Genomic DNA, 14,327 nt, shown 5'->3' on the forward strand with positions numbered 1-14,327 from the left:
ACCCTCCATGTTAAGCTAAACCCCTCAAGTAAGTCCCGCCCCTTATTGGTCTCCATGTTAAGTCCCACCCCCCACATGCGTCTCCACGTTAAGCCCAGCCCCTCACCTGTGTCTCCAGAGGAAGTCCTTCTCCTGCTCTGAGAGCTCGTAGAGAGGATCTCTAGAGCAAAGACAGCGAAGCTGCTCTGCATCACCTGGTGAAACACTGCTGTCACAGGCCAGACGACTGCTCTGAGACAGCGAGAACGGGGGAGGAGGGGCAGACAAGGTCAAAGAGAGACCAGTAGTTGTGTATATATGTTACCAGTCAGTAGCAGTAGTTGTGTATATATGTTACCAGTCAGTAGCAGTAGTTGTGTATATATGTTACCAGTCAGTAGCAGTAGTTGTGTATATGTGTTACCAGTCAGTAGCAGTAGTTGTGTATATATGTTACCAGTCAGTAGCAGTAGTTGTGTTCAATGTTACCAGTCAGTAGCAGTAGTTGTGTATATATGTTACCAGTCAGTAGCAGTAGTTGTGTATATATGTTACCAGTCAGTAGCAGTAGTTGTGTATATATGTTACCAGTCAGTAGCAGTAGTTGTGTATATATGTTACCAGTCAGTAGCAGTAGTTGTGTATATATGTTACCAGTTAGTAGCAGTAGTTGTGTATATATGTTACCAGTCAGTAGCAGTAGTTGTGTATATATGTTACCAGACAGTAGCAGTAGTTGTGTATATATGTTACCAGTCAGTAGCAGTAGTTGTGTGTATATGTTACCAGTCAGTAGCAGTAGTTGTGTGTATATGTTACCAGTCAGTAGCAGTAGTTGTGTGTATATGTTACCAGTCAGTAGCAGTAGTTGTGTATATATGTTACCAGTCAGTAGCAGTAGTTGTGTATATATGTTACCAGTCAGTAGCAGTAGTTGTGTATATATGTTACCAGTCAGTAGCAGTAGTTGTGTGTATATGTTACCAGTCAGTAGCAGTAGTTGTGTGTATATGTTACCAGTCAGTAGCAGTAGTTGTGTGTATATGTTACCAGTCAGTAGCAGTAGTTGTGTATATATGTTACCAGTCAGTAGCAGTAGTTGTGTTCAATGTTACCAGTCAGTAGCAGTAGTTGTGTATATATGTTACCAGTCAGTAGCAGTAGTTGTGTATATATGTTACCAGTCAGTAGCAGTAGTTGTGTTCAATGTTACCAGTCAGTAGCAGTAGTTGTGTATATATGTTACCAGTTAGTAGCAGTAGTTGTGTATATATGTTACCAGTCAGTAGCAGTAGTTGTGTTCAATGTTACCAGTCAGTAGCAGTAGTTGTGTATATATGTTACCAGTCAGTAGCAGTAGTTGTGTATATATGTTACCAGTCAGTAGCAGTAGTTGTGTATATATGTTACCAGTCAGTAGCAGTAGTTGTGTATATATGTTACCAGTAGTTTTGTGTATATGTGTTACCAGTCAGTAGCAGTAGTTGTGTATATATGTTACCAGTCAGTAGCAGTAGTTGTGTATATATGTTACCAGTCAGTAGCAGTAGTTGTGTATATGTGTTACCAGTCAGTAGCAGTAGTTGTGTATATATGTTACCAGTCAGTAGCAGTAGTTGTGTATATATGTTACCAGTCAGTAGCAGTAGTTGTGTATATATGTTACCAGTCAGTAGCAGTAGTTGTGTATATATGTTACCAGTTAGTAGCAGTAGTTGTGTATATATGTTACCAGTCAGTAGCAGTAGTTGTGTATATATGTTACCAGTCAGTAGCAGTAGTTGTGTATATATGTTACCAGTCAGTAGCAGTAGTTGTGTATATATGTTACCAGACAGTAGCAGTAGTTGTGTATATATGTTACCAGTCAGTAGCAGTAGTTGTGTTCAATGTTACCAGTCAGTAGCAGTAGTTGTGTGTATATGTTACCAGTCAGTAGCAGTAGTTGTGTGTATATGTTACCAGTCAGTAGCAGTAGTTGTGTGTATATGTTACCAGTCAGTAGCAGTAGTTGTGTATATATGTTACCAGTCAGTAGCAGTAGTTGTGTATATATGTTACCAGTCAGTAGCAGTAGTTGTGTATATATGTTACCAGTCAGTAGCAGTAGTTGTGTATATATGTTACCAGTCAGTAGCAGTAGTTGTATATATGTTACCAGTCAGTAGCAGTAGTTGTGTATATATGTTACCAGTCAGTGGCAGTAGTTTTGTATATATGTTACCAGTCAGTAGCAGTAGTTGTGTTCAATGTTACCAGTCAGTAGCAGTAGTTGTGTTCAATGTTACCAGTCAGTAGCAGTAGTTGTGTATATATGTTACCAGTCAGTGGCAGTAGTTGTGTATATATGTTACCAGTCAGTGGCAGTAGTTTTGTATATATGTTACCAGTCAGTAGCAGTAGTTGTGTTCAATGTTACCAGTCAGTAGCAGTAGTTGTGTATATATGTTACCAGTAGTAGCAGTAGTTGTGTATATATGTTACCAGTCAGTAGCAGTAGTTGTGTGTATATGTTACCAGTCAGTAGCAGTAGTTGTGTATATGTTACCAGTCAGTAGCAGTAGTTGTGTATATATGTTACCAGTCAGTAGCAGTAGTTGTGTATATATGTTACCAGTCAGTAGCAGTAGTTGTGTTCAATGTTACCAGTCAGTAGCAGTAGTTGTGTATATATGTTACCAGTCAGTAGCAGTAGTTGTGTTCAATGTTACCAGTCAGTAGCAGTAGTTGTGTATATATGTTACCAGTTAGTAGCAGTAGTTGTGTATATATGTTACCAGTCAGTAGCAGTAGTTGTGTTCAATGTTACCAGTCAGTAGCAGTAGTTGTGTATATATGTTACCAGTCAGTAGCAGTAGTTGTGTATATATGTTACCAGTCAGTAGCAGTAGTTGTGTATATATGTTACCAGTCAGTAGCAGTAGTTGTGTGTATATGTTACCAGTCAGTAGCAGTAGTTGTGTATATATGTTACCAGTCAGTAGCAGTAGTTGTGTATATATGTTACCAGTCAGTAGCAGTAGTTGTGTATACATGTTACCAGTCAGTAGCAGTAGTTGTGTATATATGTTACCAGTCAGTAGCAGTAGTTGTGTATATATGTTACCAGACAGTAGCAGTAGTTGTGTATATATGTTACCAGTCAGTAGCAGTAGTTGTGTTCAATGTTACCAGTCAGTAGCAGTAGTTGTGTATATATGTTACCAGTCAGTAGCAGTAGTTGTGTTCAATGTTACCAGTCAGTAGCAGTAGTTGTGTATATATGTTACCAGTTAGTAGCAGTAGTTGTGTATATATGTTACCAGTCAGTAGCAGTAGTTGTGTTCAATGTTACCAGTCAGTAGCAGTAGTTGTGTATATATGTTACCAGTCAGTAGCAGTAGTTGTGTATATATGTTACCAGTCAGTAGCAGTAGTTGTGTATATATGTTACCAGTCAGTAGCAGTAGTTGTGTATATATGTTACCAGTAGTTTTGTGTATATGTGTTACCAGTCAGTAGCAGTAGTTGTGTATATATGTTACCAGTCAGTAGCAGTAGTTGTGTATATATGTTACCAGTCAGTAGCAGTAGTTGTGTTCAATGTTACCAGTCAGTAGCAGTAGTTGTGTATATATGTTACCAGACAGTAGCAGTAATTGTGTGTATGTGTTACCAGTCAGTAGCAGTAGTTGTGTGTATATGTTACCAGTCAGTAGCAGTAGTTGTGTATATATGTTACCAGTCAGTAGCAGTAGTTGTGTATATATGTTACCAGTCAGTAGCAGTAGTTGTGTATATGTGTTACCAGTCAGTAGCAGTAGTTGTGTGTATATGTTACCAGTCAGTAGCAGTAGTTGTGTATATATGTTACCAGTCAGTAGCAGTAGTTGTGTGTATATGTTACCAGTCAGTAGCAGTAGTTGTGTATATATGTTACCAGTCAGTAGCAGTAGTTGTGTATATGTGTTACCAGTCAGTAGCAGTAGTTGTGTGTATATGTTACCAGTCAGTAGCAGTAGTTGTGTATATATGTTACCAGTCAGTAGCAGTAGTTGTGTATATGTGTTACCAGTCAGTAGCAGTAGTTGTGTGTATATGTTACCAGTCAGTAGCAGTAGTTGTGTATATATGTTACCAGTCAGTAGCAGTAGTTGTGTGTATATGTTACCAGTCAGTAGCAGTAGTTGTGTATATATGTTACCAGTCAGTAGCAGTAGTTGTGTATATGTGTTACCAGTCAGTAGCAGTAGTTGTGTGTATATGTTACCAGTCAGTAGCAGTAGTTGTGTATATATGTTACCAGTCAGTAGCAGTAGTTGTGTGTATATGTTACCAGTCAGTAGCAGTAGTTGTGTATATGTGTTACCAGTCAGTAGCAGTAGTTGTGTGTATATGTTACCAGTCAGTAGCAGTAGTTGTGTATATGTGTTACCAGTCAGTAGCAGTAGTTGTGTGTATATGTTACCAGTCAGTAGCAGTAGTTGTGTATATGTGTTACCAGTCAGTAGCAGTAGTTGTGTGTATATGTTACCAGTCAGTAGCAGTAGTTGTGTATATATGTTACCAGTCAGTAGCAGTAGTTGTGTATATATGTTACCAGTCAGTAGCAGTAGTTGTGTATATATGTTACCAGTCAGTAGCAGTAGTTGTGTATATGTTACCAGTCAGTAGCAGTAGTTGTGTATATATGTTACCAGTCAGTAGCAGTAGTTGTGTATATATGTTACCAGTCAGTAGCAGTAGTTGTGTATATATGTTACCAGTCAGTAGCAGTAGTTGTGTATATATGTTACCAGTTAGTAGCAGTAGTTGTGTATATATGTTACCAGTCAGTAGCAGTAGTTGTGTATATATGTTACCAGACAGTAGCAGTAGTTGTGTATATATGTTACCAGTCAGTAGCAGTAGTTGTGTGTATATGTTACCAGTCAGTAGCAGTAGTTGTGTGTATATGTTACCAGTCAGTAGCAGTAGTTGTGTGTATATGTTACCAGTCAGTAGCAGTAGTTGTGTATATATGTTACCAGTCAGTAGCAGTAGTTGTGTATATATGTTACCAGTCAGTAGCAGTAGTTGTGTATATATGTTACCAGTCAGTAGCAGTAGTTGTGTATATATGTTACCAGTCAGTAGCAGTAGTTGTGTTCAATGTTACCAGTCAGTAGCAGTAGTTGTGTATATATGTTACCAGTTAGTAGCAGTAGTTGTGTATATATGTTACCAGTCAGTAGCAGTAGTTGTGTTCAATGTTACCAGTCAGTAGCAGTAGTTGTGTATATATGTTACCAGTCAGTAGCAGTAGTTGTGTATATATGTTACCAGTCAGTAGCAGTAGTTGTGTATATATGTTACCAGTCAGTAGCAGTAGTTGTGTTCAATGTTACCAGTCAGTAGCAGTAGTTGTGTTCAATGTTACCAGTCAGTGGCAGTAGTTGTGTATATATGTTACCAGTCAGTGGCAGTAGTTTTGTATATATGTTACCAGTCAGTAGCAGTAGTTGTGTTCAATGTTACCAGTCAGTAGCAGTAGTTGTGTATATGTTACCAGTCAGTAGCAGTAGTTGTGTATACATGTTACCAGTCAGTAGCAGTAGTTGTGTATATATGTTACCAGTTAGTAGCAGTAGTTGTGTATATATGTTACCAGTCAGTAGCAGTAGTTGTGTTCAATGTTACCAGTCAGTAGCAGTAGTTGTGTATATGTTACCAGTCAGTAGCAGTAGTTGTGTATATATGTTACCAGTCAGTAGCAGTAGTTGTGTATATATGTTACCAGTCAGTAGCAGTAGTTGTGTTCAATGTTACCAGTCAGTAGCAGTAGTTGTGTTCAATGTTACCAGTCAGTGGCAGTAGTTGTGTATATATGTTACCAGTCAGTGGCAGTAGTTTTGTATATATGTTACCAGTCAGTAGCAGTAGTTGTGTTCAATGTTACCAGTCAGTAGCAGTAGTTGTGTATATATGTTACCAGTCAGTAGCAGTAGTTGTGTGTATATGTTACCAGTCCGTGGCAGTAGTTGTGTATATATGTTACCAGTCAGTAGCAGTAGTTGTGTGTATATGTTACCAGTCAGTAGCAGTAGTTGTGTATATATGTTACCAGTCAGTAGCAGTAGTTGTGTTCAATGTTACCAGTCAGTAGCAGTAGTTGTGTATATATGTTACCAGTCAGTAGCAGTAGTTGTGTTCAATGTTACCAGTCAGTAGCAGTAGTTGTGTTCAATGTTACCAGTCAGTAGCAGTAGTTGTGTATATATGTTACCAGTCAGTAGCAGTAGTTGTGTATATATGTTACCAGTCAGTAGCAGTAGTTGTGTATATATGTTACCAGACAGTAGCAGTAGTTGTGTATATATGTTACCAGTCAGTAGCAGTAGTTGTGTATATATGTTACCAGTCAGTAGCAGTAGTTGTGTATATATGTTACCAGTCAGTAGCAGTAGTTGTATATATGTTACCAGTCAGTAGCAGTAGTTGTGTTCAATGTTACCAGTCAGTGGCAGTAGTTGTGTATATATGTTACCAGTCAGTAGCAGTAGTTGTGTATATATGTTACCAGTCAGTAGCAGTAGTTGTGTATATATGTTACCAGTCCGTGGCAGTAGTTTTGTGTATATGTTACCAGTCAGTAGCAGTAGTTTTGTGTATATGTTACCAGTCAGTAGCAGTAGTTGTGTATATATGTTACCAGTCAGTAGCAGTAGTTGTGTATATATGTTACCAGTTAGTAGCAGTAGTTGTGTATATGTGTTACCAGTCAGTAGCAGTAGTTGTGTATATATGTTACCAGTCAGTAGCAGTAGTTGTGTATATATGTTACCAGTCAGTAGCAGTAGTTGTGTATATATGTTACCAGTCAGTAGCAGTAGTTGTGTATATATGTTACCAGTCAGTAGCAGTAGTTGTGTATATATGTTACCAGTCAGTAGCAGTAGTTGTGTATATATGTTACCAGTCAGTAGCAGTAGTTGTGTATATATGTTACCAGTCAGTAGCAGTAGTTGTGTATATATGTTACCAGTCAGTAGCAGTAGTTGTGTATATGTTACCAGTCAGTAGCAGTAGTTGTGTATATATGTTACCAGTCAGTAGCAGTAGTTGTGTATATATGTTACCAGTCAGTAGCAGTAGTTGTGTATATATGTTACCAGTCAGTAGTACTAGTTGTGTATATATGTTACCAGTCAGTAGCAGTAGTTGTGTATATATGTTACCAGTCAGTAGCAGTAGTTGTGTATATATGTTACCAGTCAGTAGTACTAGTTGTGTATATATGTTACCAGTCAGTAGCAGTAGTTGTGTATATATGTTACCAGTCAGTAGCAGTAGTTGTGTATATATGTTACCAGTCAGTAGCAGTAGTTGTGTATATATGTTACCAGTCAGTAGCAGTAGTTGTGTATATATGTTACCAGTCAGTGACAGTAGTTGTATATATATGTTACCAGTCCGTTGCAGTAGTTGTGTATATATGTTACCAGTCCGTGGCAGTAGTTTTGTGTATATGTTACCAGTCCGTGGCAGTAGTTTTGTATATATGTTACCAGTCCGTGGCAGTAGTTTTGTATATATGTTACCAGTCCGTGGCAGTAGTTTTGTGTATATGTTACCAGTCCGTGGCAGTAGTTTTGTGTATATGTTACCAGTCAGTAGCAGTAGTTGTGTATATATGTTACCAGTCAGTAGCAGTAGTTTTGTGTATATGTTACCAGTCCGTGGCAGTAGTTTTGTGTATATGTTACCAGACAGTAGCAGTAGTTGTGTGTATATGTTACCAGTCCGTGGCAGTAGTTTTGTGTATATGTTACCAGTCCGTGGCAGTAGTTGTGTATATATGTTACCAGTCCGTGGCAGTAGTTGTAGCCCAGCTCCCTGCTGATGGTCCAGTTAGCGTGTTCTTCTATCTGCTGCTCATCAGGAAACATGACAGTCTGATTAAACCAGGAGAACTCCAGCTCAACACAGGGAGTCTCCTACAGAGGACAAGACCATCAATCATTAAGTCACCTGAATCAGTCAGACGTGTTCATTGTGATGCAGACAGGTAGAGACAGGTGTTCTTTACCTTGTTGGGATTTGAACCAGCGACTCCGATGGGATTCAGGAGGTCCTCGAGACCATGAGGGACGGGCCAAAGACTCAGAGCCACTTTACCCGAAACCAGAATGTCAGTGTAGTCAAATAGGTTAACGTTTCCCCAGGCCAGAGGACAGTGCTCCTGAGAGACAGACAGGTGGGGAGGGAGACAGGTTCATCCAGTCAGTCTTTACACAGTCCTTCATGTGGTCATGTGCTCTGGTTTCCTTTCTTTCCTACCTCCTTGGCTCCTTTCCTTCCCTTCACAGAGCAGATAGACAGACAGAGTCTGGCTGAGCGAGGGAGGTCAGCCATGTAGATGTCGTAGGTCAGCCACTCGTTCCACCTGGAGACAGACAGGCAGAGAGAAAGAGACAGTTGGCAAAAATGAAATACAGGTTGTCAGAAAGACAAAGAGAGTGTTCTGTTCACCGCAATCATGACGGCAGCAACAAATGAGCCGCCGAACTGAACCTGAGGTGATGTCATACAGCCTAAGGTTTATATTCAGTGGGTGTTACCTGGGGTTGGAGCAGGGGACTCTCTGAGTGTTGACGTTGTCACAGAGCGGCTCTCCGCCGTGATAGATCCCGGTCCTCACATAGATCTACACACACAGATTTACAAAAATATTTTAACCTTCACACTCTCATGTTAACACACCATGATAGTCAGTCAGACAGATCTGTACACCAAGTTCAGCTAAACCGAAGGACACAGTAAGACAGCACCTCCTCAACTCGACTGTCCAATAAAAACATGAAGCTTGACTTTATTATTCAAAGTAATGTGGCAGCGACATATATTAGATCTACATGCCGAGACAAAAGTTTTCTTCCAAAGGTTTACGGTCACAAAACGACCAGAAAGAGACACAAAAGGACTGCAGAGAAATTTGTAGCTGAGCAACATTTCAGCAGAGCCAATTATTCAACTGTTGTCTCACAGAAACATGTCCTCTCATTAGATAAAGGTCGTGTTGACAGCTGTGTCCTTCACCTCAAGAAGACATAACAGAGTTGTCTTAAAGTCTAGCATGAAGCCTGCTTTAGTTGAATGTAAATAGAATCATGATGTGATATATTAGGCAATAAGTGAACATCCATCCATCCATCCATCGTCAACCGCTTATCCTGCGTAGAGGGTCGCGGGGGGGCTGGAGCCAATCCCAGCTGACATCGGGCGCAAGGCGGGGTCCACCCTGGACAGGTCGCCAGTCTATCGCAGGGCCACACATAGACAAACAACCACTCACGCTCACACCTAAGAACAATTTTAGAGACACCAATTAAGCTAGCCTGCATGTCTTTTGGATAGTGGGAGGAAGCCGGAGCACCTGGATAGAACATGCAAACTCCACACAGAAAGGCCGGGGAAACTGGGGTTTGAACCCACGACATTCCTGCTGTGAGGAAACAGTGCTAACTACTGCACCACCGCGCCACCCATAACTGAACATTGTGTCCTTAAAGTTGATGTGTCAGAAGCAGGTAAAATGGGCAAACAAGGGCCAAACTGTGATGGCTAGACAACTGGGTCAGAGGCTTTCCAGCCCGGTCTAGAGGGGTCAGTAACCAATCAGAAGCGGTCCAAGGAAGGAAAATGGATGAACCGGTTACAGGGTCACGGATAGGCACGTGGGGTGTAAAGGCTGGACGTGTGGTCCGATCCAACAGATCAGCCACTGTAGGTCAAACTGCTGAAAGAGTTGATGCTGGTTCTGGCTTGGGCGCTTGTTGGTATGTTTTCCGCTCTGTGGTGCAGTGTTCTCATGACCCCTAGCTTGTGCTCCAGTGGGTGGTGGGAATCGAACAGTAGGTATTGGTCTGTGTGTGTGGGTTTTACAAAGTCTATTGACTTTATAAGCAAAGTTCGAGGACTAAAACTGGATCCAGATGAAACCATGGTATCCTATGACGTGACTTCTTTGTTCACCTGCATCCCCACCATAGAAGCAGTAGAAACCGTTAGGAAACGGCTAACACAAGACAACACCCTGGACAACAGAACTAGACTCAGCCCTGACCAAATCTGCAAATTACTCGACCTCTGTCTAAACACCACCTACTTCCAGTACAACGCTGGATTCTACACCAGGGTTGAGAAGCCGTCATTGAACAGGGGAGGGGGTCTACGCCACCACTTATCCCCCACTTACAATGCTGTCCTTTCATCACTTCCCAGGAAACTCAACAAACGTAACCTATTGGCCTCAGGTGAAGATACCAACGATGGTCGTTCAGTCTCGGCCACAGGTAGTCTCAACGACTGTAACGACTGTCGTCACAGCAACAAGGAACACTAACGAACCAGCGGTATCGATGACCCGGGATAACGACCCCACTGAGGTTAAATAGCTGAGTTTCCCTGCCAGTCAGTCAGAACTGAAGAAGTCCTTTGGATGAGGGACGAAACGTCTTCCAGTATCTTCAACCAAGTCCAGTTGCCCTTGATTTTAACCTTCATTGGATAAGGTGTCAGAACACACTGAGTTTGCAGTTTGTTGCGTATGGGCTGCATTTCCACAGACCAGTCACGGTGCCCATGCTGACCCCTGTCCCCTGCTGAAAGCTCCTACAATGGGAAGAAGGCGAGCGGGCGGAGGCAGTGTGCTGGCACCTCTGGGAAACCTTGGGTCCTGCCATTCATGTAGATGTTACTTTGCACCCTGACAAAAAGCAAACATGCTTCAAGAACGGTTTGAGTAACACAATAACGAGTTCAAGGTGTTGACAAACAAGTCCTTGGAGGCCGCATCTCGCACTTTACAGGACTTAAAGGATCTGCTGCTAATGTCTTGGTGCCAGATACCACAGCACACCTTCCGGTCTGCTGGAGTCCATGTCTCAACGAGTCGGGGCTGTTTTGGCAGCACAACTGACTGTCTTCCATCTGTCCGGATGAGGAACAGCCTCTTGGTTAACGCTGTCACAGGGACACTGAACATGAACAGGTGCCGGACTGGTTCGGTTTCACAACAACAACAGAGATGAGCACAGACCAAGGAGGAGACAAACCTTGTCGATATCTCTGATGTTGACGTTGACGTAGGTGGCACAGAGCAGTCGGACCCTCAGCAGTGTGTTGAAGGCCCACAGAGAGCGAGAAGGAGAACCATCACCTCCTCCTGGACACGGAGACGGCTGAGGAGTCCGCCGACTGAAACACAAACAACAAACATCTTGGCTACCTGTACGAGCTCCTGATTGGATGTTACCTGTGTGTCAGAGATGCTGGTTGGCTGTCATACCTGTATGAAGGCGTGACAAAGCCAGAGGCAGGTAGCTGAGAGTAGAGACTGTCTTTGGAGACCAGCATCAGGTGAGGAAGACGACCCACAATGATACAGGAGCGGATATACTGCAGGGAGACAGGTGGAGGGAGAGACAGGTGGGGGGCAAGACAGGTAGACATAGTGAGACAGGTTGAAGTGGTTGTTGATGGTTTGTGTTTTAGAGTGAAGCTGTTACCTTGTACTGACTGAGAGGATATTTCTCCAACAGGTACTCGTCACAGCCACACACCTGAGGAGACAGACAGTCAGACAGACTGATTTACCTGTAACTCCTGGACACAGACAGACAGGTGAGTCAGACAGACAGGTGAGACAGACAGATAGGTGTACCTTCAGGATGTACTGTCCCTGGTACTCCTGGACACAGACAGACAGGTGAGTCAGACGGACAGGTGAGACAGACAGGTGTATCTTCAGGATGTACTGTCCTGGTATTTCGGGACAGAGACAGACAGGTGAGTCAGACAGACAGGTGAGTTAGACAGATAGGTGCATCAGACAGACAGGTGAGTCAGACGGACAGGTGAGTCAGACAGACAGGTGAGTTAGACAGATAGGTGCATCAGACAGACAGGTGAGACAGACAGATAGGTGTACCTTCAGGATGTACTGTCCCTGGTACTCCTGGACACAGACAGACAGGTGAGTCAGACAGACAGGTGAGACAGACAGGTGTATCTTCAGGATGTACTATCCTGGTATTTTGGGACACAGTCAGACAGGTGAGTCAGACATACAGGTGAGACAGACAGACAGGTGAGTCAGACAGACAGGTGAGACAGACATACAGGTGAGACAGACAGACAGGTGAGACAGACAGACAGGTGAGACAGACAGGTGTATCTTCAGGATGTACTATCCTGGTATTTTGGGACACAGTCAGACAGGTGAGTCAGACAGACAGGTGAGACAGACAGGTGAGACAGACAGACAGGTGAGTTAGACAGACAGGTGAGACAGACAGGTGAGACAGACAGACAGGTGAGTTAGACAGATAGGTGCATCAGACAGACAGGTGAGTTAGACAGATAGGTGCATCAGACAGACAGGTGAGACAGTCAGACAGGTGAGACAGACAGACAGGTGAGTTAGACAGATAGGTGAGTTAGACAGACAGGTGAGACAGACAGACAGGTGAGACAGACAGACAGGTGAGTCAGACGGACAGGTGAGTCAGACGGACAGGTGAGTCAGACGGACAGGTGAGACAGACAGGTGTATCTTCAGGATGTACTATCCTGGTATTTTGGGACACAGTCAGACAGGTGAGTCAGACGGACAGGTGAGTTAGACAGGTGAGACAGACAGACAGGTGAGTTAGACAGATAGGTGAGACAGACAGACAGGTGAGTCAGACATACAGGTGAGACAGACAGACAGGTGAGACAGACAGACAGGTGAGTCAGACGGACAGGTGAGTCAGACGGACAGGTGAGACAGACAGGTGTATCTTCAGGATGTACTATCCTGGTATTTTGGGACACAGTCAGACAGGTGAGTCAGACGGACAGGTGAGTTAGACAGATAGGTGCATCAGACAAACAGGTGAGTTAGACAGATAGGTGCATCAGACAGACAGGTGAGACAGTCAGACAGGTGAGTTAGACAGATAGGTGCATCAGACAAACAGGTGAGTTAGACAGATAGGTGCATCAGACAGACAGGTGAGACAGTCAGACAGGTGAGTCAGACGGACAGGTGAGTTAGACAGGTGAGACAGACAGACAGGTGAGTTAGACAGATAGGTGCATCAGACAGACAGGTGAGTTAGACAGATAGGTGCATCAGACAGACAGGTGAGTCAGACATACAGGTGAGACAGACAGACAGGTGAGTCAGACGGACAGGTGAGACAGACAGGTGTATCTTCAGGATGTACTATCCTGGTATTTTGGGACACAGTCAGACAGGTGAGACAGACGGACAGGTGAGACAGACAGGTGAGACAGACGGACAGGTGAGACAGACAGGTGTATCTTCAGGATGTACTATCCTGGTATTTTGGGACACAGTCAGACAGGTGAGTCAGACAGACAGGTGAGACAGACAGGTTAGGGTCAGGATGTACTATCCTGGTATTTTGGGACACAGTCAGACAGGTGAGTCAGACGGACAGGTGAGTTAGACAGATAGGTGCATCAGACAGACAGGTGAGTCAGACATACAGGTGAGACAGACAGACAGGTGAGTCAGACGGACAGGTGAGTCAGACGGACAGGTGAGACAGACAGGTGTATCTTCAGGATGTACTATCCTGGTATTTTGGGACACAGTCAGACAGGTGAGACAGACGGACAGGTGAGACAGACAGGTGAGACAGACGGACAGGTGAGACATACAGGTGAGACAGACAGACAGGTGAGTCAGACGGACAGGTGAGACAGACAGGTGTATCTTCAGGATGTACTATCCTGGTATTTTGGGACACAGTCAGACAGGTGAGTCAGACATACAGGTGAGTCAGACATACAGGTGAGACAGACAGACAGGTGAGACAGACAGGTGTATCTTCAGGATGTACTATCCTGGTATTTTGGGACACAGTCAGACAGGTGAGTCAGACGGACAGGTGAGACAGACAGGTGAGACAGACGGACAGGTGAGACAGACAGGTGTATCTTCAGGATGTACTATCCTGGTATTTTGGGACACAGTCAGACAGGTGAGTCAGACGGACAGGTGTATCTTCAGGATGTACTATCCTGGTATTTTGGGACACAGTCAGACAGGTGAGTCAGACGGACAGGTGAGACAGACAGGTGAGACAGACGGACAGGTGAGACAGACAGGTGTATCTTCAGGATGTACTATCCTGGTATTTTGGGACACAGTCAGACAGGTGAGTCAGACGGACAGGTGTATCTTCAGGATGTACTATCCTGGTATTTTGGGACACAGTCAGACAGGTGAGTCAGACAGACAGGTGAGACAGACAGACAGGTGAGACAGACAGACAGGTGAGACAGACAGGTGTATCTTCAGGATGTACTATCCT

At 43.4% G+C, this 14,327-nt stretch overlaps 1 protein-coding gene across 1 annotated transcript in view; it reads right to left on the reverse strand.

The window, feature by feature from the left end:
• zgc:158659 (uncharacterized protein LOC791141 homolog) overlaps positions 1–14,327 on the reverse strand; it is a 43,701-nt gene that overhangs the window by 14,959 nt on the left and 14,415 nt on the right. Inside the window, exons 8-15 of the mRNA XM_038731586.1 lie at positions 11,508–11,561; positions 11,288–11,397; positions 11,055–11,196; positions 8,559–8,644; positions 8,278–8,383; positions 8,027–8,179; positions 7,803–7,934; positions 107–231 (exon numbers count right to left, since the gene is read on the reverse strand). Coding sequence (XP_038587514.1) covers positions 107–231; positions 7,803–7,934; positions 8,027–8,179; positions 8,278–8,383; positions 8,559–8,644; positions 11,055–11,196; positions 11,288–11,397; positions 11,508–11,561 — 908 coding nt within the window. The remainder of the gene's footprint in view (positions 1–106; positions 232–7,802; positions 7,935–8,026; positions 8,180–8,277; positions 8,384–8,558; positions 8,645–11,054; positions 11,197–11,287; positions 11,398–11,507; positions 11,562–14,327) is intronic.

Source organism: Micropterus salmoides, unplaced genomic scaffold (assembly GCF_014851395.1).
Source record: "Micropterus salmoides isolate LMB-PRFRI ecotype aquatic unplaced genomic scaffold, ASM1485139v1 Ms_hic_scaffold_2, whole genome shotgun sequence".
Classification (NCBI taxonomy): Eukaryota; Metazoa; Chordata; class Actinopteri; order Centrarchiformes; family Centrarchidae; genus Micropterus; species Micropterus salmoides.